Source organism: Drosophila innubila (genome assembly GCF_004354385.1).
Source record: "Drosophila innubila isolate TH190305 chromosome 3R unlocalized genomic scaffold, UK_Dinn_1.0 2_E_3R, whole genome shotgun sequence".
NCBI lineage: Eukaryota > Metazoa > Arthropoda > Insecta > Diptera > Drosophilidae > Drosophila > Drosophila innubila.
In genome coordinates this window covers 32,420,573-32,447,524 of record NW_022995380.1, presented here as the reverse complement: position 1 = coordinate 32,447,524, position 26,952 = coordinate 32,420,573, and the positions used below count along the sequence as shown (strand labels likewise).

At 34.7% G+C, this 26,952-nt stretch overlaps 1 protein-coding gene across 2 annotated transcripts in view; it reads left to right on the top strand.

The window, feature by feature from the left end:
• Positions 1-687: 687 nt before the first annotated feature.
• The window catches only part of LOC117792594, a 34,485-nt gene continuing 8,220 nt past the window's right edge, over positions 688-26,952 (top strand). Inside the window, exons 1-3 of one of the 2 annotated variants that reach the window (XM_034632796.1) lie at positions 688-785; positions 14,897-15,630; positions 25,906-26,120. In XM_034632796.1, the coding sequence (XP_034488687.1) occupies positions 15,342-15,630; positions 25,906-26,120 (504 nt within the window). In that variant the 5' untranslated portion in view covers positions 688-785; positions 14,897-15,341. Of the gene's footprint in view, positions 786-14,774; positions 15,631-25,905; positions 26,121-26,952 lie in introns of those variants that run through there. The other variant, XM_034632795.1, reaches the window with a different exon arrangement.

Sequence of the window (26,952 nt, the reverse complement as noted above, 5' to 3'; positions counted from 1 at the left end):
CAGCAGCCAGTGTTGTGGCCAGTATTCGTTGGTATTTTATTAAAATTTTACTACTCGTGCGCAGTAATATAAGCAAAATTTATGGACACAATATTAAACATAGTTCTCAGTGTCCAACATATTTTCGTACATTTTTTTAAAATTAAAAAAAAATTTTTTTTAGTGAACAAATTTGAATTATTTGCAATACATTAAGATTTTCCATTTCGTAGTTTGCATAATTAGAGTATAGCTGATACTTCTAAGGTGCAATTCTGTTATACGTTCCTATGTTACGAATACTGTATTTCTCTTATCCGAAGTAGCGTGAATATGTTTGTTATTAAAAGAGTGCTATTCAAGAGAAAGTTTTCAAAATATTCTCTTATGCACAGTTCGTGTGGCCTTTTGCTGTAGAGATTCGCACGAGGACCTGGAAACGAGGCGACTGCTGCTTCGGATGCGGCGAGATACGAGATACGACACAATCTGTCGGATTGCCTGACTGCAGCCTCTTCGCCTATGCGACTAGTTGGGAGCAAATCAGTTGGTAGATGTGTGGCGAACGTTGAATTTAACGGTCGGTTTGGCAGTGAAAGTTTCAGCCTCGCTCACTGTGTTTGTCTCGAGATAAATTGTGATACAGTGCGTGCAGTTAGAGGAATCAAATACAAGTGATAACATTCGATTCATAATGATATAGTTACTTCTAATAATAATAATAATTCTATTACAATAAATATCTTATACGTTCTTAAAGAGTTTCTGCCCAATTTCCAACTCCTAAGCCAGACATCGAATTGCTGGTAAATAATCATTTTATTGTCTTCTTACATTATATTATTTATCTACATATATTGAAGCCGAATGAATTATTATAAAATTGTATACATGTGCATTTTTTCCGTGGGGTTGCCTGTTAACGGTCGGTTCATGCTGCGTATACGCAATCTTATAAAGCTGTGCTATATGTCTAACCTATATTTGTATTGTTATTGTTTCTCTTGTTGCTCGCCTGCTGAACTGAACTGACTGACTGACTGAATGATTAGGATGCCAGTTTCAGCTGCTCGTGTCTTAAGCAAGTTAATTTTATTGGTTCCTTATGTGCTGCTTGTTTTTTGAACGTTTTATTTGTTTGTTTATTTTGCTTTAATGCTAAAATTTTACGGAAAAGTTGCAAAACAATTTTTTATTAAATTTTATTAAGCTCAAATAGTTTGACCGTGGATTTGGCCTTGTCCTCGGACTTGCGCTTGGAAGTTGTTCGAGTAGGAGTATTTTTGGCTTCACCAATTTGCAAAGTTTCGCAGAATGATTGTTGATTTGTTTGATCTGCCCTGCGCTATTGTTTATTGCTGCTGTTTTCATTTGATTTGAGTACTTTGGTAAAGTCAACATTCGTTAGTGGAAATTTCGCTCACGTTCTTTTCGACCGACTTCTCAATTTCATGAGTTGAACACTCGGTGATTTTATTTGTTTCGTTGCTTAGCTTTCGCAATCTGCGTCACTTCTCAAACTCCCCATATCCGTCTGAATCCCCATTCTTAATTTAAGTTATCTCTATTTTTATTTTCGCCCTCCTTATGCTCCTTTCATTGTCGACTTTCACAGACATATATGTACAAATACATTTGAATATTTTGGACTAGGTGTGAGTGTGTGTAGGTATGTGTGTTGTGTGTGTGGTGCCTGTTCTTAAGATTATTTATGTGGTGATTAGTTACTTGGACTTATTGCGCAAATTATCAAGTGTGCTATAAAATTTCACAGCTATTTATTTGCCCAACCACCAGCTGCTTCCATTTAACAGCTGTACCCTTACTTCTGGTGTATTTTCAATATATAATTCATATATATATTCTGGGCCAAGGGTGTAATAAAATTGTTGTATGTAACTGGCTTAAGTGGGCGTGACATACCCCGTAAAGTTAATTTATTCTTGATCACTATCAACAGTCGAGTCGATCTCAGCAACTATTTAGGTTACCTCTCCTCTCGGATAAAAATATATCATTTTAATTACGGCTTAACTCTGATTATTTATATTTATATGTCTGATTACATTTAAATAAACACTAATTTCAGATTAAAAATACAAATTTTCATGTACACTTTATTCTCATGTATAAATTACAACAATCTAGCAAGCAAAACAACAAAATATTTAATTCTATATCACTTACGAGTCAGTGGCTACTTTAAGCAGCTTAAAATGAAAGATACCCACCGACAACATGCGTTATAAATTCATTGAATTTACAGCCAAAACAAAATCATTAACTTAGTTATAAAACCAAAAACCAATGAGTGTACGAGAACAGCAAATTTCATGTTGTTGCGGAATCTGATGGCGTCCTTTCTGATGTAGGTTCTACATTGTAGACAGAGGACCTAAGAGTATACATCTCAATTTTGCGAATAGGCAACCACATTAGGGGCCAACCACAAATTGGTATTGCTATTGCATTGCAATGAAAGTTAAAGTCAACTTTAATGCTGAGATAAGCGAAAACAGCTCGTAAGAATGATATTTAAGTCTTAAAGCTCGTCCAATCGTCCAGTGATTTAAGAACGCGACCAGTCTGTAAGTTGAAGGTTTGTGGCAACCCTCGAAAACTGTTAGCGACTGCTGAAAAGTGTGCTAACGTCTCTGAGATCGACCGACCGACTGACCAACCGGGACAAGCGCAAAGGGGCAGACGCAGAGACTGAGAAGCAGCGGCAGCGGCAGAGCCCAACAAAGTAAATTCAATTTTACGTTTCACAACTCAGCATGATTTCTATCAAAGTAGACGTCGCACTGTGGGTCATTTGGCAAAAGTAGGTGGCAAAAATCAATTATCGCCTGATGTGGTTCGAGCAAGAATAGCTTTTTATGTAGTTATGGAATAGGTTTTTAAAATAAAATATTTTGGTTCAAGATTTCAATCCAGTTATATAAAAGTTTTTAAAAAATATAAATTACATCAAAATAAAATTGTATATTTTAAATTTTTTAAAAATGGGGTAAAGAAATTTAAATGTTAACCAAAAAACAAAATGTTTGTTTTTGACTGTGAATTACGACCTCTTGTTTGAATTTCTTTCACTATAACATAGATGATTAAAATAAAATAGAGTAGCTCGAAAGTTACAAATTTGTAGAACCTATATCTTTTGAAGTGAGCCATAGTGTTTCGCTCCGGGGGAATCCCAAGCCAAATTTTCTGGACACACCGCAAACTGATTACTTGTTATTCTTGTTGTCCCTCGTGTGTCTGTTTGTATATCAGTTACGGTTTCTGTGTGTCTTAGTGTCTGTGAGGGCGGCCTAAAAACAGCAACAAAGCAGCAACAACTACAGCAAACACAAAAAACTTGTTAAGCCTCATAGCGCTGACTTTTGCTGTTAGTCTTGTACCCTGTACACAATCACATAGGAATATTCTATTAATATTAGTTAATAGAGAATATAAAAACGTTTTGTATTCCTTTATACAACTCGTAGCGATTAGTGTTTTCTATATAACGAAGTAAATATATGATTAAGAAATTGGTGTAAAGCTTTTTAAAGTTGTAATTATATATTATTTCCGGTACATATAGAGGGATTCCTCTAACTGCTATAGCCGCTTAAATTACAAGGTATACAAAAACTTCCGGTTGAGGCCATTTTTTGTTCACTCTTTACTAAGTTCATGTGTTTCATTTGGTGTTTTTTGTTGCTGTGGTTGTTGTTGTTGCTGTTGCTTTTGCTGTTTTTGTTAAAATTTTACAACTTTCAAGTGAGTTTTGTGTTGATGTTTTTAGAGGCGTGGCGGGATTCCATAAAATTGCTTTCTGATAGCTACGTTAAAAAAAAGTTCATTCAATTTTAATGAGCGGCGCTTGTAAACTGTTGTTAATACGGAAAATTAATAAGTTAAGTAGCCGTTAGTTGGCAAAGTGCAAAGTTGCAACGATTGAGAAAAGTTAAAGTTTAAAGCGTAACATTAAGTAAGTATTAGTTGAAAAACAGTTGAATTTGCCAACTTTATAGAGCTTTCATTTTTAAACTTAAAAAAAAAAGAAAATCAAAGTTACGATTTTCTATGCTTAAGCTGTTTTGCGGCACTTTATTTTAGCTTGAGCAACATGAAGTCATCTATAAAAATATTGGAAAACTCAAACATCGCAAGCAATTCTCAATTGACATAAATCCTTATCATCTTTTGTGCACAAATTGGCATTGCACTTGTAAGTCGATCGAGGAGACAATTCTCGCACTTAAGAGTACCACTTCTCTATCCTTTATTTCTGCGTTTCAACTTGAAATAAGTGGTCTTGTTTTTTATACAACACTCGTATTTGATCTGTTCTTAGCTGGTTTGTTTATACTTATTGTACACTGTCAGAAATCAAAATCAATAGAAAACACCTCTTGATTTTAAGAAAATTTCAAATCATTTCAATTTCAAATTCTTACTAATAATATCAAACAATTTAAGATTATCAAGACTACAAATATAAGATTAAGAATAAAGGTTTTAAGTACTCAAGACAAGAAAAATAAAGGCGATTTTTTAAATTCAATATATACAGCTGTTTGTAGAATTTTCAGCACTAGTAAGAACCTGCTTACGTCACCAGCGATGCTAACTTACGTGATTCGCAAACAATTTCAGTTTCTAATTTCAACTTAAATGCACTAAATGCTGAAATACTTAAGCTGCTGACTTCAGCTTATGTGCCGCATATCTAATAAATTAGCTGTCTTAAATTTTAGCCAACTGAGCCGAGTCAAGTGTTCGCTTCCTGCCTCTTTCCTAGCTAGGTTTTTATTATGCGACACGTAGGCACCTATAGAGATGCTAACATTTTGGCGTTATTAAATTATGCGAAGATTTGTGCATTTTTTGAGCCTCTTGACGTTTTAATGAGGAGCCAGTTTATCCCACCGACTTCCTGTCGGCTTGCCCTAAATTAAATTATTTTATTGCCGGAAAGCTTAGGGAATTCGTTAAATCAGGATTCTACACAATATTTAGCACACAGTTTTTGCATGCTCAAGTAGGGCTTAACAGTTTCAGCTCTTGGCGTAATTTCGTAATTTTTCGCCCTCTTGGCCTTATTTACAGCTGATAGATGGGTCGGTGCATTGATTGAAGCGTAGGTAGGCGTGCTAAAATCTTTAAGTATAGATATTCAGATAGTCAAGAAATACTTTTGTAAGAAAATTGTGTAAATTTTTGATTATGTCAAAACACTTTCTTCACTCACTGTAAAAATTTAACCGCGCTCTTAAAGTGCTAATCATAAGCGTTGACAGCAGACGAAATACAACAGCCCAAAGCTGCTATTCGCAGACAAACGAATTTTATTTATTATTTTGACATTGAGTACCTTTAAAAGGACAGTCGAGAAAAATGCTAAGCCTGAAAACCAACCGAAAATCAAAGCCAAAACAATCATCAAATAGAGTCATAAAAACTGTTAGCAACGATAATAAATTTCAAACAGAACAGAACAGAACATAAAAATTGTTCCACGTGGCATCCGAGTGAGACATAAAACATTCCATCGAATTGTGCACCTCGTTGATATATGTACATATTTACAAGTATATATGTATGTTATAAGCAGGGCTGCATTATTTTCTAGGTACCTTTATCCGTATCTCGAAATATTCCAAATCAGCAGTTTCATTTTTGTGTCACACAACTTTCATATAATAAATCTTGAAACAATTAAATTTACATTTTTATTAGTAAAAAGTTTTAGCAATGCAATCCATAAATGTGTCTTATAATTTAACATTGGGCAAAGACTTACCGGTATTATAATATTGCATATATATTTGTATTTTATATCCTATACAAATAATTTAATAGTTTAAATTCCAAAGGAATAAATAGCTATATCAGAAATGATTTCATCACAAAATTATGAAAACAAGACTTGGATTAGTAAAACGAGTATAATTGAAAAACCGAGACATTAAATTTTGAAGTTAATAAAATAATCACCATTGACAGCTATACATCTACAACCTATCGTAGTGCAGATCTTGCTTAACTTGTTGTATAGTGTTGGAATTAACATGCTTACAAACATTCTTATTTCCTTGCCTTTCCTAGTATTTTATTTTTAAATAATGTCCCAACCTCAACTGTTAAATATGTCTGTATTTTATTTATGTACTATCGTTATGACTCACACTAAGCTACTGAGACTGCTACTATGACCCACAAACTGTGTTTTTACATTAAGAAACATACAAATTGCGTACATTTTTTAGCAAGCTACATGAAAAATATTTTTCAACTGCCCTGCATTTTTTATATTTTTTCATTTGCACTGGGACTCCCTTATGAATATGATAGCGACGACAACAACCGTAGTTTAAGTACTTGACATGAAAATTTGAACAAACCAGAGTATCTCATGCCTATCTCAGAGACTATGGTAAACTTATGGTACAACACACGCCAAAATTTGTTCTCCAATGGCCATCAGGAATATTTTTGGTCAGGCATTCAGCGGTGCCCACGGATGATTATCATAAATGTCTAAAAAAAGAATAACATCCGTGGTGGATCCAAAACGAAAATATGGTTACTTGTGCCACACCCAGCTAAATAATTTGCTGCCAGGCGCAGCTAATGACCAGCTTGTGTAAGTGCGAGGACAACAAAAACAACGACATCAACAGGGACAATGACAACAACAACAAAGACAGAGGCAATGACAACGACGATGACGACCACAGTGAAAAATCAGGACATTCAAAAGCAGCCGTGGCATTAGGCAACAACCACAACAACCACATCAACAACAATCACAAGTTTTACTACAAGTAAAGTGATGGGGATGAATTCATCATGGAAAAGCTCGCCTTGCCTGGATCTCCTCTTTACTTCTCTCCTGCAATATTCCTGGGAAAATTTAAAATACAGTAACGTCACAAGGTACAGAGGTTGTGGGGGACACGGAGGAAGATACATTGAAAAAAACATTACCAACTTCTAATATCAAGAACATAAAAGAATAAATAACATAACCTGCTTGGAAAATATTCAGCTATATTTGTCACTTGACACGCTAAAGTCACCGCTTCGGTTGGATAATCCCATTCTAGCTAAAAAAAAATATATTAAGGAGGAATTTTTATAAAAGTTGCAAGACGTAAAAAATGTAAATAAATCAAAATAAAAAATATCATAAGCTTGCCGTTTTTTATTTCTATTGTTTTGAGTGTTAAAAAATATTTATTTTATTTGTGGTCATGAAAATATAAGAATTTTTTGTATCTTGTCAATTGGAATTTGATTTTCTTTGAAATGTTCGTAAAGCCAAAATGTGCTTTTTAAACTGAAGAATTTTTTTCTCGACGCATTTGTTTGACCAAGCGTCTAAGTTCTTTATATAAGAAACTCTTTTTTTGTCAGTGTACGCATAGCTAGAGAGGCTGAAGCGTCATAGCTCGCTAATTTTATGCTCTTTTGTGATTTTTGCGCTCGTCGGCCGGACACACCCTGTGGCCATGTTTAGTGTCAGTCGCCCTGCTGCTCCCACAAAGCAAAAGCAAACTTTGCGCGCTTTTGTCATTAGCGTTGATGGCAGTAATGTGAAGAGAGAGGGAGGGTGAGAGAAAGAGAGAGAGGGGCAGAGAGAGACACCCGAAACTGAAAGTACCCGCTGCCTTTTTGCCTGCCTGCTTTTCATGTGTTGCGGTCGCTATTTGTTGTGTTGTAGTGTTTTGTTGTGGACCCGCCAGTTTGGTTACTTTTAATGAGCGGGGCGGAGTGGAGAGGGGCGGAAAGGGGCGGGGCGGATCGCGACAGTGGCACGTTTTAGGCACTCATTAAGTTGTGGTAAGGCTGCTTTATTTTTGCTCACTTTCTGCTTACTCTTTGTGTACTCTTAATGAAAGTGAATTATTTGCTAAAAAACAGTTTTTATTTTCGCTGACCCCTTTTTTAGTAGCATCGCTATAATGTGGTATTACAGCACTCAGAACCTAAGGTGGACAACCTGAAAATGTATAATTCAGTATATTATTTTGTATTAGTTATTCTTACTTATTCCAAAACAATTATTAAGTGTAATTGTTAAAAAGTTAATTTATTCACTAGAATATACTATATAAATATGAATAATTAGCTCGTTTTTTAATCTATATACATTTAGTCAAGAAAGTGTTTTTATTTGTTTTTTAACATTTATTTAAATTTGAATTTAAATATGCCTGGCTTTGGTTTATTAAAATCAATTGTTTTAAAAAACAATGTCGTGCACTTTCGACTAATGCATTAATGCTTTTTTAAGCTTTTATCAAAGTTTATGTCTCAACACATTTTTCTAGCTAAAGGCATTGCATTTAAAATTACTTAGCTTTGTTTCTTAAATTGTTTGCACTGCAATTTGTGCAAATGTTCAAGCAAGGTAAATATAATGATACAAATTGCAAAACAGTTAGTAACGATGTCTCCCTCTCTCTCACTGCGCTTACGTTGTTTGTCGTGCAAATTTTCCTTAATTAGTGCGCTGAAATGTATGCAACAAGCTGCTCGACAAGCTGCTCGACATTTGAGCATCGTCACATTTTACAACACTACGGCAAACCAGAAAGTGCGAGAGCGAGAGGCGATGATTCGGTGGGGCTTGGAGCTGCTAATTCTATGAGTAGACATTGGCAGCTGATGAATGTAAGTATGTACATATACACGTATAGTACACTCGCAGTTTGTAATGCTATTTTCAGCAGATTTTAACGGCAGCCCCCTCATTTAAAAGTTCTTGTTGCCAGCCACAGCAAAGCAACTGCCGTTGTAGTTATCAAATACACACACTCTAAGATACACACTCGTACACACACACACACGCATGGGAGGCTTGTCTTTATACTTAGCAAATATTATTGCCATCAGAATCAGGGTTAGGATATGGTAATTTAGCTAACATACGGTCCCTTGTTGCATCGCTAATTGGTACTGAAATAAAAAAAAAAATTTTCCATGGCAATACACTGAAAAAAAACATATGTTCTAAAAACAAGATTTTGGTCCCAGAAATAAGAACTTTGGTATAATTTTTATTGTTGTTTTATTTGGCTTGGTATTTTTATAAACATTTCATTTTAATATGTTTTTCTTTAAAAATTTAAGATTATTGTTTTTATATAAAGAGCTGCAATCTTCTAGTTTGTTATTCTGCATATTAGTAAACTGGTTTATATTTTGAGAACAAAATATGTTAGGTGATTATTCTTCATATTACTAGTTGCTCTTTTTTTCAGTGTAAAATATATTAAAAACAATTGATTTTTAAATTACCGTTTTCCTATCACATTATGCTTAGACACTTTTAAAGATTTTAAATTCGAATTTGGTTGTTAGACATTATCAAGTTTTCTCTTTAAACAACATGAAAACCCTACCCTAAGTGCACATTTAAGGTACAGGGTATTAAAATATAACAGAAGCTTATTAAAGTTTGGGAGAAACTGCAGACCACTCGAACTCTGACTGTCTCCCAAAGATACTGTAAGTGAAGGAAGTCTGCCTGTCAGCCACTGTCGGATACTCGGACTGACAAATGCCAACGCTAACTAACTCAACTCAACTCCGCGCAACATAAAATGAAAGAAAAATGTTGGCGAGAAAATATCAAATTTTATTTTGTTTTCTGTTTAAATGTTACAAGCATCTTTGAGAGGTTTTTTTTTTTATTATTTTTATTTGAACTGGACAATGATTTATTAATGTTTTTTTTTTATTTATGTATTAAGTTTTCGACCTGTAGAGGTGCATTTTTTGATTGTATGTTGAATTTTACACATACGTCATAAGTTTATATGCAAAGACTTCTCCATGATTCTATGTTTCTTGTTAGAAGTATAGTTCCGTTAACAGTATTATAACAGACATATAATTAATTTCTATTGTCCTGACTTACAGACTAACTGACTGACTTATATTTGTGCAGGGTAAACGGTAAGACCAAGTAGGTTGTAATTTTGACACAACATAGGTGAAATTTATCATGCAATATAAATTCATATTTAACTGTATTGTTGTTTGCCTTTTGCTCAATCCTAGGGTCTGGCTTCGACTTGTACTCAACTATTTCTTATTCATACAGCTGCAAGTGTATGTGTGAATACACCTTGGCGAATACTCATAGCAGCTATGAATCTGGCCAACAGTTGGCTTTCAACACTTTTAAAGCTACTTGTAGTCCACGAGAGGCGGGAGATGTCATGGCTCGTGATAAGTATGATTTGATACTGACATCAAGGCTCTTCATGATGACGATGTTTGTCTGGGCATTGCCAATACCATTCTGACTCTGATTCTGATTGAGCTAAACAATTTTGAAATAGCTAAACACAACACAACACATATACATGTAAGCAAGTCACACGTACATATTACGTGCTGTCATATTGGCTTTGGGAACGAGCTAGTAAAAATTTAAGCAGTTGTCTGTCCTGTATGCTGTGTATCCTCTCCTGTCCTGGTTACGACTTCAATCAATTGAAAGCATTTGTGTTTGCATGTATTGGAGAATATCTCACATTTCAAGCACATTGCTGTTAAATGATTTTTAGTAAAAATCGAGAGGACATGACACATTCAAGTGGCTTCATCGCCATCGCCATCATCTTTCCTCTACATATCTCCCCCGAGCCGGAGCCGGATTGAGGGGCTTCGTCCCGGCACGTGATTGCTCAACTCTCGGCTTGGCCTACCGACGATTGTGTTCGAGGAGCTTGTCGAGAGCGGCCCTTAAGTAATTTCCATTAAGTAAGTGTTTTCGCCCCTTAACTTCAAATGCATTGGCATTGACAATGATTGCATTACACGAATCAGAGTAGATAAGACTTAATTTCTCTCCAACGCATCATTCTAACAAGTTTTGGAGCTTAAAGACTTTGTTCAACATTAACATAATTCCAAATTATTTTTTTTGATGAAATATGTTTTTAATCATTGCAAATATTATCATTTATCAAAGTTTTAAAGATATTTCTAATCTAAAATACAAAAAAAATCATATCTGAGCTTCATTATTATAATTATTTTTGTTTGTTTTAAGAAAAATACAACACCTTCATACAGAAGAAATAATATTTATGGAAAATTGTCCCGGAATCGTAAGGAATTAAAAAGTAATTTATTTGATTTACATTATTTATTTACAGTTTCAGTTTCGTTAATAATAAGGAAACGGTTAGTTTTAGTAAACGTTTCCGTTAATATTCCCTGATACAAATTGTAAATTCTGGAATCGCTGTAAGTTAAAGAGTACTTTCTAGTAGAGCACTCTCAACTAGAGCTGTGCTTTTTTTTTATTTTTGTTTTGTATAGCTGCTTATTAGCCTTCTTTGCTTTGGTTCGTTGCATGGTTTCCTCGGGTTGCCGTTTTGTTGCGCATGAAGTGGCTTGTTTTACAGTACCCGTCGTCCGTACTCCTCAGTCGTATTATTCGGTCGTACTCCTAGGTCGTACTTCACTTCTTATTGGGTCAAGCATCTGTGCAGAATTGTATAACGACAACAATTGTTTTATGCGGCTGTGACACACAATAACTGATACCTCACAGCCCTGCATACTGAAAACCGTTACGACCTTTACTTTACGCTTGTGATTTTCAAACGTTAGACCAGCTAGAGTGTAAATTATAAAAGCATGCTACCTGTATAAAATTAATTTAAATCTTAGAATGCAATCAAATAGGCAATAAAACTGTTAATTTAAAGGCACTGCATTTCTGATGAGTAATCCTTAACTGTGCTATGTGTCTTATAATATAAGCTCCGAAATTATTAAAGCTTGCCATGTACATTTAAAAGTTCGTCATTCAAATTGTGACAGTATTCAATTTTTTGTAATTCATTTGAGGTCTTTCGGTTTCGTACTTTCGGCTTCGGTACCAGAGCCTCAGTTCCCAGTTCCCAGATCCCAATTCCGCCTTTGACGAATCACTTTTCGGGGTCAGCGTTGTGTTATTGTAATATTTGTGGTTTGTTGTCGCTGCTTCTCTCGGGGCTCTCTGTTCGCGGGTTGTTATTGTACAATTTTGTGAGCCAAATAACCCAGCGTGCTTTCCATTGTCCTGTTGTCAACAAAATACGAGTACCAGCTGCAAGCACTTGATGAAATCCAAGGGAGCAAGGGGCATTTCTGCGTTCTCGTTATGTTTATGTCATTGACAACAAAAGAAATTAAATTTCAAACACTGAAATTCAATTGAATGAAAATAACTTTCTTTGGTCGCACTCAAAAATTTGTCAAAACATCAGTCAGACGAGATACTCGCAAAAAATAAGCAGCCAGCAAGCCAGAAAACCTGACAAAAATCTCGATGTTTATTATCAGAATTTATTGGAGCAATGGTTTTCCTATTTCGACCCCCAAAGATGGGAAGTAAACAATTTATTAAAAAGCGCGTGCCGGAGCCATAAAAAGGTTAATGGTTATTGTGTTTCCAATTCAAATTCCACAGTATAGTACATCCACTGTCAATGTTTGAGCTAAAATCTAGAACACCGACATTTTGTGTATCCGCATAGAAGTTGCAAATTTGTTTGGGCTTTGAGGCTATTTTGAAGTGGTTGCCCTCGGTCTGGTTGTTTTGGAGCTGGTCTGATGTTTTCTGATGGTCTTTTTCTAGTGCTTCAATGGAAACTCTACCAATTTACTATGCAACCGAATTGACTGAAAATTTAAGCTGCACAACAAGAAAAAAACTCACCAAAGATTTCTTATGCATAAAAGACAATTCAAAATGTATAAAAATACTATATATTAAAGTTTAATCTGGGTAACACTCAAAGGTATTCAATTACAGTTTCTAAGATGTGCAAATATACCAATACGCAATTGTATCGGTAAATACTATCGTCTTATTTCCATAGACGATTGTTCCTCATATAACGCAGCATTGTTTCCGCACAGTGTATGATGTGTATTAAGTGTTAAACGTCAATCAAATAGTTCAATTGAGGTTACAACTGGCTGGAGGTCAAAACAATTAATTACCAGCTATTACTTATGTAACTTTTATGAAAATATGGCGGACACTCAAATACAAGTTAACAAATAAATAGATAGGCTAGACTACAATATTAAGTAAACTTACGAGTAAATACATCTTGGGCTAGATTCTTGTCTTCTACTAGAATGGTTGTAAATTATATCTAAAACAAAATTATGCCAAAATTATCCCTGTGCAACATACCTTATAAAAGATTCAATGGGGACAGATAAATCTATCGAAACTTTTAATCGAAATTGTAACAGAGTAAATGGAAATATTGAATGCGTTTTCCTCTTCGAGCCGCGTTTTTTCTTGTAGCTTCAACAATATTGTGTGTTTCAAATTATATTGGATTCATTCAAGAAGTATTTATTATTTATTTTCCATATAGATGTAATTAAAAGTATCTCTATTTTATACTTGTATATACTATAGAGTCTTTTAGTACTGGTTTCATTTATTTGTGTGCTGTGTATTTTTTTTTAAGTTTTATCAGTTTCCATTTTCATTGAATCACTAAAAGTGGAACAAAACAACAACACGCTGTCTGGCAGGCTAATAAACACTCTTATAAATTCCCAAATATCACGTTTTGCGTTTGTCAAGGGGTTGTGTATAGTACGAACATATATAGCATAATAAAATTGCTAAGTGCATGGGCATGTTGTGGAATATATGAATGTTTGTTTCTACCCAATATATTTACAATTGTGTATGTGTACATTCTCATTTATTTTATGTATTGAGGTGTGCAAGCAACTGTAACAGCCACTGTAGAGAGAGCAGCTTGCAGTTACGACATATCGACATTCATTGCCACTGTCACTGCCATTGCCAGACAGACCGACAGACAGACGGACGGACGGACAGACAGATAGAAAGGGAGACAAAGAGAAAGGCAGAGGAAAAGAGAACGAGAGACTGCATCATGTGTGCAAAATAAAGATTACAATTTGATGTGAGTGCGACCAAGTACCAACTAAAATATAGCCATACATACATACAGTGAGTAAAGAAATTGTATTGACAAAATCAAAAACTTACAAAATTTGTCATGCTAAAAATATAGCTTAGAGAAATCATGCTTGAGTAAAGTATATTGTCCTTGGCTCAAGAAAATCCGATATTACCGTTCTAATTGATTTTATTTCAAAGCCCCGGATTTTTTTTTATGTGTAGGTAGAGGCAATGCATTAAATTAGTGAAACAAAAGTTGCCATTGTTGTTTGTGGACGGGTGTCAATCTGAGGGTAGCAAAGTAATTGAGGCTTAAACAAACTAAATGTGGTGAGTGTATTCAAAATGGAGGCAGATTGAAGATTTGCATGAAAAGATTCGCATGCAGCTGGCTCAAGTATCTCAAGTGCTTGGCACTTGCCCGCAGCTTAATTATTGTTGAAAATGAAAGAAAATACATTTGTTTTTGAACAAGCGCATGTTGCTTTTGTTGGTTTTGCACACACAAACAATCCAATATTTTATTCCTTTTGATGTCACCTTGTTATTATTAATATTGCTTGCCATATTTGCTTCACAAGCCCCTACACACTGTGCTGTTGTACAGTGTACACTGTACAGCCTGTTTCAACTGTGGCTACATTGTATTAACTTTGGCAACATGTTGAGCGGGCGTCTATACACAATGTTGCCAAACGCACATGTTGTGCAACATTGCTAGCGTGCTAATTTTGGAATCGCTGCCCGCCTACGAGTCTCAAATGTTTGGGGTGTGTTTTTTTTCGAGCAGACTACGAAATCTGAAGCAAACAATTTTCAGTCGTCAGTCGGTTGTCAACTTGCCCTAGGCACACTTTAGAAACCGGCAGTCCGTCTGCCAATTCGCCTTGTCGCGCGTATAATTATTTATTGTTTACCATAATTAAACATCAGTGTTTATACTTACACTTGCAGTGCTCTTCCTCTTCGACATCGACATCGACATAGACATCAACAGCTGGATGCATACAAATTAATAGGAGGCAATTAGCCGAAAAGCAAAACAAACACATAAAACTTAATTCAATGGATTATATCAATGTGCAAAATGAAAGACTAGGGCCAGATGGACCAAATGGACATTAATAAAGCCCGGAAATTGATATGTGCACTGTAAACTGAAATTGAAATTGAACAACAAAATGTGTTAACTTGAAAATCAGTTTTTAGAGAAATATTCTTGAGTGCTTTTGAGGCAAAATCAGCTATAGTGCCTACTGAAGAAGTTCGTCCAGAAGTCACCACAGTGCGCATTAATAATTCTCATATTCCCTAAACACAAACTGTAAACAGTCTCTGTGCTCTGTTTGACAGATGGACAGACAGACAACGTAGTGTGTGAAGTTGAAGTGTTTATTGAATGTGCCAAAAATGTTGCCTGTCTGCCACTGCGACTAAACGGCACCCGTATTGCCCGACTCCGACCCCGAACCGGAACCCGAACCCAAAACAAATTATGTTGGTTCGCAAACTGCCCAGCGAAATGACACAGCGTCTTATTCATACAATCAGGCGACATGGACTTGGACTTGGACTTAAGTTGGTCCAATCTCGAAAGCCATACCAAAGGCCAAGTGGACGGGCCGCCCAATCAGTTGGTTGTTGGATCTCGCTGGGATTTGGTCTGATGCTCATACTATCAACTTTGGGTAAGTTATTTTATTATACTTAACATAATATGCATTTGCTCTTATACTAGATTTTGTTAGTAAAAAGTTTGATCAAAAACAATTATACTTGGTTCCTAGTTATTTTAAGCTTAAACGTAATAATTCCAATAGCAATTCTATAGTAATTTTTAAAATATTTTTTTTGTTGATGAATGACATGCAATTTATGCCAAATTAACATTTTTTTAGGTGCTTAGTTTTAAGTTAACTATTTTCTAATTAGTATAATAAATAGTTCAATGTGTTAAGAAGATGTGTATACAAATGATCAGTTTCATAGGCGTCTGTGTACTCAAAATTATTCTAGCTCTGAAAATCACTGAAATCTATGTGTTTATACAGACGAACAGACAGATAGATATCGCAAGATCGACTCAGAAGTTGCTAAATAAAGAATATAAATACTTATTATATTTTAATGGTTAGAGATTGATATATTAAACTTAATGAGTTCGCAGCCGAAAAGATATACAAACATTTCGAATAGAATTTTAATAGTTATCCACCCATAACATAACGATAGAGGAAGTGTTGTAGTGACATTTAAAACAACACTTTTGCCGTTATAAGATTCAAGTAAAACTACATCTACAATAAGGAAGGGGCCAATAGTTCACAAGATTTACGAAGTAGATGAAATCCACTTGAGAGCGAGTGACGAAGTGACGTTAAAAGCGGCAAACCATTAAAAGGATTGACAAGCTGAAAAGGGAAGGGAGACGGAAGTCAAAGCCTTGAGCTTCTAGTCTCGATGTGGCATGTGGCATGTGGCAGGCAATCAAACAGACCGAACGATAGATCGACCAAGCGATCGACTGATAAATAGATAGATAAAGTGGAGAGGGGAGTGTTAATGGCACTCCGGGAGCGTGGCGAAATCGAAATAGAACTTGAAATCAGAGCTACAGTGAGTGGCTCACAATGGCTATTGTTGTTGTTGTTGCTGCTGCTACTGCTGCTGCTGCTGTTGTTGTTGCTGTTGCGCTAATGTAGATGCTAAATGCTTGTAAAAAGTTTTTAATGGCCTTTCCACGGTGTCGACAACGGCATTGAAATCACCTGCATCTCTAAATGCTGCTCATTTTTCCTCCTCATTTCCCGCATTGCATCGGAAAATCTCCGCTCATTGCTCGAATGTCGAAGTGGTCGCTAATGAAGAGCTTAAGGACCATTTCAACTGTTTTAGAGCATCTGTGCAATGAATTTCAATAGGATTTGTGTGTTATAGTTTTAAATTAAAATGCTCAGGAGCAGAATCTATTGCGATAAAGCTGAAGTAAATAGCTGAAGTAAAAAGCCAAAAAAAATAGTTAAACTGGAAAAGCTTATGAGATCTGTTTTGACCTAATATTTTGGGATAGATAAGAAATTTTTTTGCATAAAGTGGATAATATTGCTGTTCTAAAAATATCACGAAGTATGTTAAAGGTCAAACTGATAACAATACAAGCATTTCTTTTAATTTTAGAAATATACACTGAAAAAAGACGAACTTCTAAAAACAAGCATATTTATCTTGAATATTATGGTTTTAAATTAAGACCAATCTTTTGATCATATTAAAAAGAACTTGGTCTTAGTTTTGAGACCAATATTTGGATTTCAAACCCTTTTTTATATCAGTTTAGTACATCTTCTACAAATAACACTCATTGACAAATGCTGAATAATTATTTGCAGCAATACCACAATTTTATGTAGAATTTTTGGTGAACATTTCGCTTAGCAATTTATTTTCACAGTTTTTAATTGATTTGACCATATGGCAGGGGACAGCGAAACAATCAACTATAATTTGACATCCTATATAATTTTGTTCAGTCAAACGAGTTCACTAAAAACACAAATTGCTCACTGACATTGTCAGCCAGATTCAATGTCTATAAAATGCAAATAAATATCTGTGCTGAGAGCGCGGATAGGTGGATAGAGAGACCAATCTGAAAACTAAATTAAAATAGCATTTAAAAATCCTTTTACCAAATATTATTAAATTTTAATTGCAAAATAATATTGATACGCAGATAACTAATTTAAAAAATATTGTTATCTACGTTTAACGAGTATGAAAATTTCGCTGCGTGAATTTTAAATTGCTCAGTGTTTGACAAAATTATGCACGGCACACAAAAATTGCATAAGTATCGCCGTAAAATCCAAATATTCAGTTGTTCAGTGAAGCCGGCGTCAGCGACTATTTATTATATGTACATTAGGGTGCATCGTTTTGAATGGGCTAAAAAAAAATTGAAAAATTGTAGCCCAAATTCGAAATCTACGATTAATTCTAATATGCTTTCACCAAGAAACCATAATTCTAAAATAAATTACTGGTTACCTCTTTTCGATTAAAAAAAAAACTTTTTTTTTTAAGTATTTTTTTATTAGCATATATATAGTTCAATCCAGTCAAGATTACATATCAGGACTTTCAAAATATCATAGAATCAAAGAACCAATTGTTCTTTAACAAAGTCCAATTAAAACAGTTTGGGTTAGCATTTTTTCTAAGAATAATCGATGCACCCTTATGTACATATGCACCCTAATGTAATTTGTAAACTATTGTTATTGTCTTGCCCGTCTGCCGTTTGTCTGTCAGTCTTGTTGGTCATGAATCCGTTTTCACTGGCGACTTGTTTGTATTAAGCATTTATCATGCAACGCAATTATCCCAAACAAACAACAAACAAAGCAAATAACTAGGATATTAACATTAAAATAATAATATCATATTTAAGCACAATTACAATCATGCACACAAACAAATGTCAGCTTCAATTTCAATTTCAGCATCAACTTCCATTTCAATTTCAATTTCAATTTGAGGAGCTGCAAAACTTGTCAGCATCAAAAGTGCGTTTTTACATTTGTGTGGCCATAATTAACTTATACATTGTACATTAGCAACAGATTTTCCTTATTAACGAGTTTTCGCTTGGCTTTTAGTGTTGCCAGATCCACTCAGTATAATACTATAACCATACCTCCCTCTTGTCACCCTGTTCCCAGCCACCCTGTGGCAGAATTATACTTATCTTTCAGCAATGCCATCGAGTTTATTTATTTTCTGTTTTCTGTTTGCGGTTGTCCTGAAAGCCTGCAGCTCTATGAAGGGTATAGGACACAGGGTTTAGGGGGTTGGCAGGACTCATTTGTGTGGCTGCCAGCACATAATTTATTTATCATTAGCGCAATTTGGCAGTGTCGGAATGTTGTGCGTTAGTGTGAGGAAGCCTCTAAGACTTCGGTCGAATGCGAATACGAATACTCCTATCTGCGAGTTTGGAAGTTTGCCTGAATAGTTGAAATAATTACGCCAATTAGTGCATATGTTTGAGGCCATAAGGAATTTCTTTACGAATTAAGATGCTTTGATTGGATATATGCGTATTCACTGAAATTATATCTTCGAGGGCTCAATCAAATTTTACAAAGAGGAAATTATTAAATGATCGAATTATAATCCATTCAGATTTTCTAATAACTATTAGCCTCAAAAATAACGAAGGGGAAATGAAGGATTTCTGAAGCCTCTTCGGGACGGACTTTTATTTCGAGAAACATTTTTACACATTTTTAGTCCCGAAAGGGGTAAAATGCCGCCCACTTGATTGTTAGATATATTCACTGGTAGTATTCTAATATTTACGCTGATTGAAGGCGTCTCATCCCATATTTATATGGTGCATACTCGCACTCTGATCATTTCAACCAACTGGAAATTCAATATTTCACGTTTAATTAAGCTGCAAAAGCAATATATAAAAGAAATGAATAAAATAAAAAACTAAAGTAAAAATGAAAATGAATAAAATCACAACGACAAAATGGCAACTGCGACACAAAAATGTTTTGGCTGCCACTTCCATTGCACAACCAAATAAACAAAATAAATATGGAACAAAAACAATAACAAAAATAACGCAAAGTGCAAACCGTATGCAAAATGCAGCAGCCGTAGCAAAAACGCCGTAAACTTCAAACAATTGCCGAAACATACAGTGAAAATAAAAATAAAATAAAGCGAAACAAAAGCAAAACACTGAAAACTACTGTGAGCAATAAATCTGCAACAAAAATGGCAACAACAACAACAAAAACGCAAATGTTGCCAGGGTGTTTGCATAAACACATTTACACACACACACATACACACACACACACACACACACACACACACACAATGCAAATAACTAATAAGGCTCCAGGATAAATTTCCAGTGTAATTTAGGGACGACAACAAAAACAAAGTGTTTCGTAAGTTGGTAACAAAAAAAAGCATCCAGCAAATACAATCATTGATCAAGGCTATCTGCTACAGAATAATTTAATTAAAATTATGAATATTTTTGTGAATTCACTTCCAAATGCCAAACAAACAACGTGTGGCAGAAAAACTCAGTTGAATTGTGTGATGACCGTTAACAATGCAGGAAATATAGAAATATATACTTCCTCACAACCCCAACCAGTTTAGACAGTGTTGTGCCATTACGCGTAATTTTTGAATGTCTACACAATGGTGACGACAATGCGTAAACAATGTAGACAATCCGTAAACGATGTAAACAATCCGTAAACAATGTAAGCAATCCATCAACAATGCAAACAATGCATAAACAATGTCTACAATAGTATCCTTCATAGGTTTGGCTATGCTGCTGGTTGATTTTTGCTGTTGAAAACCTTGCTAAAAAAAAATTAAAAACAAAAAGCTAAATGCATTGTGTCACCCAATTGCAACTATCTATAATATTAATATTTTATCAATTTACACGTTAGATATAACTTATATTTATATAAAATTATATATTTCTTAGTAATTTTGGTATTCTTAGTTAATATATCTGTCACCTTTAATAATGTCGATAGTTCCTGTACTCAAAATTCTTATAAAGCTCGACAATGTGTTTCAAATGCACTATAATCAGGGGTGACACAGAAAGCAAAACAGCCCGAAAATCTCCTAAAACTCCATAAATCTCCATCAAATGAACGAACTAAATTACTCATAATCACGGACTTACTTCTCTCGCTCACTTCTGTCACTCGAAAAATCGAAGTAATTTCAAACCATTTAATACAACTCCATTATGCTGTACCATAATATTATAATAATAAACAATAAAGGTGGATAATTACCCAACTTTAATTGAATATAATTCATTTATATTCAACAATTTTATATAACATTTTTCCCTTGAGTGCGCCAGCTCACTCTTCTCACATTTTCGGCATTGTTGACATTGTTTACATTGTTTACACGTTTACAATTTATAGTTGATACTCAATTGTTTACACGTAGACAATCGTGTAATCTACATGGTGTAGTCTACGCGGCACATCACTGGTTTGCATAGATTTATTTGTCAAAACTGAAATTTCCGAATACAAATGTCCCATTGCTGCCAATCCTCCTATTTCTTTTTGTTCTACCGTTACGTTTATGCTGCCTTGGTCATATTTTAAATGAAAGCACAACCCAGATTAATTATAAGTGCTTCTGACACTAGAGTTATTTATTTAATCTTATTTTTATTTGCTGGCTGATAGATTTTTAAAATAGCAAATTTAAAGATCATTAATGTTTTTTTAGGTACTTATATAAGTTTATTCTAAGTTTATTAATCAGGGACCTTAATTTTTAAACGTTTTGTTCTAAAATTTCATAGTAATGATTATATTTATATTTTTACGTTTTTCTTTAATGAAAATCATTGGTCTAGAGTAACTTAATTCAATTTAGACCATAATTATTATTTAAAAAAAGCTCATAAAATAAAATTTATTCCTTGAGTTTTATTGTTTCTTTAAAAGGAATTATTATTTTTTCTTCAAAATAAAAATCAAGATGCATGAAAAATGTTTGTAAATATGTAGATGTTGCTTTAAGTGCATGTGTCTAGAAATGATGTTGCTGACCAATAGTGGGCAACATGAACATTTTAAAAAAGTTCCATTAGTGTCGGGCTCTGAATGCTGTTTTCAAGCAATTTGCGATGCAGAATGTAAGATAAGAAGACCTATGGGTACAAATGGAAAAAAGTTGCCATTCATAGAGAATTCGTAGAATTGAAACGAAAATCGCCATTGATGCTTTTGCCGAGATAACAAAATGTTTGTTGGTCTGCCTCAATTGAGTCGTCGTCATCGTCGTCGTCTTTGTCGCACTCGTTCTAAACATTCAAGTGTACAAATGAATGGAGACAAGTGGCGGCTGTTAAAGAAAAAGATAAACTTGGTACATACAAGCACAAAAACAAGTCGTTTCTCTGAGTGTACATGTTCTTGTGTATTTGTATGTATAGTATGAGTACTTAAACTCGCACATAACGTAAGGCTGAAACGTATAAACGCGGCAAATGAAAACTGGCAAATAGAAAAATATAGAAAAATAATAAACAAGCGTGCGTGTTGTACTCGTATGCAATACAATGTCACCGGCACATACAGATACATTTACAGATAGAGTGAAGATACAGATACAGATACAGTCGAGTGTCTGCACACAAATATAGAGGTACACGCTCGTATTTGTGTGTTGTGTTTATTTTTATATAAACTTGGGTGTTGGGTGTGTGCCTTGTGTGTGTGTGCAAATCCCTTGTCTGTTTCACAATATTTACGCTGTTATCCCTTTTGTTTTATTTGCTTAGCTCTTCTGTGCAAAGAGAGACTATCATGAGACAAGCGACAAACGAGCAACATAAGGATTCTAGGTGGCATTTGTGGAAGTTGTAGGAGTTGTGGACTGCGTTGTGTTACTTCATCATCTTCCACTCACACGCTACTCAGAGAACACCACATTTAGATTGAATTTTGCTACATATTATTTTTTCATTTATCGCATTTATATTTGTAATTATTTACTTTGCACGGGTGTCGCCTTCGAGAATGTTTAGTGGTCACTCAAGTGGCTCTGGATTTGATTTTTCTAAACTCATATTAACCGTCTAAAAAGCTATGCAAATTACTAGATATTAAAGGCCGCAGTCATTTGCCCAAAAATCAGCTGAAGTATAGTAATACATATTTGTATGTAAGTTGCACAGTCTTGTTACCAATTAATTAGTTAGTGACCCTTAACTAACACTGCTTACAACTTATTTCGCTGATACAAACATAAACACAGAATAGTTAGTTCTTAATTGTCTTTCATAACTGAACTTGAGTGAAAATCCGATATTTTTTGAGGTGTGCGTTGGGCCAATCCCATAAAAAACAACAAGACAAATTATGTTGGCGTGAGCTTTTTCTGTTATTATGTTGATGTGTTTCAGACATGAGATGAGATGGTTGGGTCAGTCAACAAAGTGGATTAAATTACTCTTAACTGGAAAAAGACCAACGGGCATTCTCCATATGCCTCTACGTATCACAAAGCATTATACTAAGCAACATGAATATTGGAAACATTTGGACTGTTTTGGTTTTATTTTATAAAATAATTAAAAATAATAACAGTTAAAATTAATTTTAATAATTTAATGGATAATTGTTCGCTTTAATTTATCATATAATTGGCGAAATTGGCCAAAATTAGGATCTAACCAATTTACAAGTCAACATTTTTGTCCAATTTGCCATGATTTTTTACAGGATAATAAAACTACTCAGAATCAAATTTAAAGCACTGTTTTATAATAATTACGATAAAAGAAGTTGATTAAAATTGACAATTTGAGATTTAAAATTTTAGATTTTCAAAATACCAAAGGGGAGACTCTTAACATTGATATCGGAACCAACCGGAACAGACCAAAAGTTACATTTAGTTTGAAAATCGGTTCACTTTTGATAAAGTTATAGAAGTTTAAAGTTGGTTCAACCTTTGACCTGGCAACTTTACAAGCCATAATTTTTGATCGATTTCACATGACTTTTTACAAAAAAATGAAACCTCTTAGAATCAAATTTAAAGTGTTGTTTTGTACTAATTACGATATAAGGAGTTGATTAAAAGTGAAATGACTTCGATGTTAGGTAGGGCTTCTGATTTATAGCTTAGAGTGTTGACTCTTGCGTTATTATGTTAATTAAATTGTTTTTTTTTGTCTGTGTAAGTCTGTGAATGTGGTCAGTTTAAGTGTATGATGTTAGGCGCCTTACTTTGAGCACTCCAGTTTCGAATGTGTAAACATGATATAGCAAGTTCCAGGTTTCCTGTGAAATAGCTGTCTGCATCCTTATTTCCCACCACACAATGTAAGCAAGAGAACTTCAGTGGTGTTTATAGTGATTACATCTGCCTGTGCTGGGCCTTAAATGCTGTTGACCTGACCAAGTACGAGCAACAATTGCAGCAACTCTTATTAGAAATTCCATTATATGTTGCATACTTATGTGCGTCCTTCAGTGTGTGCTTCTTCTGTCAACAAACAGCGTGCAGGGAGTGTTGTCTTTGTGCACACCTCAATAGAAACAGGGAAGTCACATTTGGTTTATACTGGTCCATTTATCCCAACTGCTGTTGTTGCTCTTGTTGTTGTTGCTCTTGCTTATGTGATGTACACGATACATATCAATATGCTACATATGTAGACAGCAACAATTTCACGCAATCAAGAAGAATATCAGCAACAACAAATTTCTTTTGAGTATCCAGCTTCTATGTACGTGTATGTACAATATATATACTATAAGTGATGAAGTTTGCCTCATTTTAATTAATTCGTCCTTCATAAAAGTTTGAAGATATGTTTATCAAAATATTTAACAACAGCTATGACTGAAAAACAATAATTAAAAATTGTCACACTGTCAACTGCAGGATAAGAAACTATGCGGAAATCTTACAGAATGTGGGTGGAACTTGTAAGCGAACTTCATTGATATTTTAAGCAGTGGCTGAACGAACTATAGCACAGGTATGAGGTCAGAGGTCAGCGACCAGGGCGTGGTGCCCTCAATCCGTGTATGTAAACAAATCGCAAGAGTCTATCTTCAAAAAACTTGTAAGGGAGCACTTAGTCGAATCGAATCGAATCGAGTAAATATGTAAGTTTTCAGTAAACTTTGATCCTTACTGTAAGTTAGTAATCGTATGTGTAGATTTATAGACATTCAATGGTTCTTTCTGCGCCTGCAACTGTTGTGTGTTGTATGTTGCATGATTTCTTGCAGCACTTACCATCCAAATAATAACAAGCAAACTTCACCCAGCGATACGCAAGAAATTTGCGGTTGCTTTACTCAACCTGCATATTTGCGGTTCTTGTTGTTTGCGGTCTCTAACTCGAACTCGAATTCAAGTACACTTTGCAACTTCAATTTTCAAGAAGACTACATTTTCATTTTCATTCTCATTTTTTAGTTTTCAATTTTCATGTGCAAATGCTTATGCCACAAACATTTTGAAGTTCAGGACGAGACGTGTATCGGCCAACTAAAATGAAATATTCAAACGTCTGGATAAGAAATGTTTAATGAAAATCATTTATGCTGCATGTAGAGCAATAATAAAAAGATGTAGACGTTGCCCTTAGCTCGGTATGCAAACAACTCCCAAAGGGAATTTATACCACACAGCTGGTTTATGAAACAACAACAATATTATTTTATTCGTCGTGGGAAAAATTCACACGCCGTCCCCAAAGAAGGCGACGAAGGCTCTCTGAGGACCACGACAAAGCCGCAAATGATGTGCCATTATTCTTAAGTGTACAGCGGCATGAAATGTGACCCAAATAAGATATAAACAATTTTGAGTGCCTGCCTTTCTGCAGTGACTGTAAACATTCCCGTAACGCTCTACAACATTGTAAATTATGTTACATATTTGTTGACAAACGACTTTCAAATGGCGGACATAAAGCCAGAAATTAGCGTTGATTGTTTGGCAATTAATAAAACTTGGTGTGCAAACATTCTTTTGGTTAGCCGGATTGTCCCAGACGAGGTGAGAGGTGTTAACTCAAAATTTTGGTAAATAAATATAGGAGAAAATGTTGAGACCCGATAATGAGAGTACATACTATTTATTAGCTACTTTTACTGGACAATTTCATTTATATTGCATTTATTAATAAATGGGAGGTCCTGTGGCTCCATGGTTAGACTCGTCGACCTGTCACATAACTAGAACTACAGTTGGAAAAATAAGTGCACTCAAATTCTACCCTGCCATTTAGAAAAATCTGTTTTATAACGGTTGTGTTAAAATCTAGCTCCAAAAATGAAAAGAATAAAAAAAAATAATTCCAAGTCAGATTTATAATCAATAATATATTGCTTTTATATTTTTAATTTCAGAGATGTTTGAATGCTCCTTGCGAAATGTGAACCTAATCATTGAACCGCCGGCTGTTCGACGAGGACAACACGTTGTCCTACGCTGCATGTACGATCTGGAGGGAGCTCCGCTCTACTCGGCCAAGTTCTATCGTGGTCAATTAGAGTTCTACCGCTATACGCCCGGCGAGTTTCCCAACACAAAAGTGTTTCCATTTCCTGGGATACACGTTGATGTGAGTATTGAAAAAAAATGTGCATCGGAAGAAACGTTAACAAGTTATCAAAGTTGCGGAAGCTTCAAAAAGCTCTTTCAATATATGTATATATATATATATTTATATACATACATATATATAAATATCTGACCAGCAGGTCCTGGTCCTGATCCAGGCTGAGGCTGGTGTTACTTTGACATCCTTAATTGCGAGCACACTGCATTTATTTATATTGTATATTTTATAACTTTTCGCTCATGCATATTCAGTTTGCAAGTTTTATTGTTTTTGGCGGCCATTGAAAAATGCCACTTTATGCAAAGGCTTGCACCTGCACCTGAATTCCACCTGAATATTCAGGATACCACGACGCTATCGACGCGGTTATTTGCGAAATATTCTCATTTAAATTTTTGCGAGTAGCGTCTGAAATTTTTTAGTATATGCTCTTGTCTTTGTGCGACCGCTGGAAATAAAGGCCCGAGGGTCAAGCCAGATAATTTAACTTTGGTTAGGTTATTGAAAAAGTTCATCCGGCCTCAGACTGTCAATGAAATTTTGTTTGTCTGCCAAAGTTGCACTGAATATGTATGTCAAAATATTTTAACAATTTATTGTGCTTATGCTTGCAAGTTTATCAATAGTTTTTGTTGGGAGACTCTACTCAATAAATTGATGAAATGTTTAATGTTATAATGTTGCTTCATTTTCTTTTATTACAAATTTTAATTGTATGAACCTAACACACTTTAAAATTAAAAAATTTAAATTCGTTGCGCTTAATCTCAAATTTAAATTTTAAAAATATACTTAACTAACTCTAGTTATCTTTCATTTTGTTGATCTATAG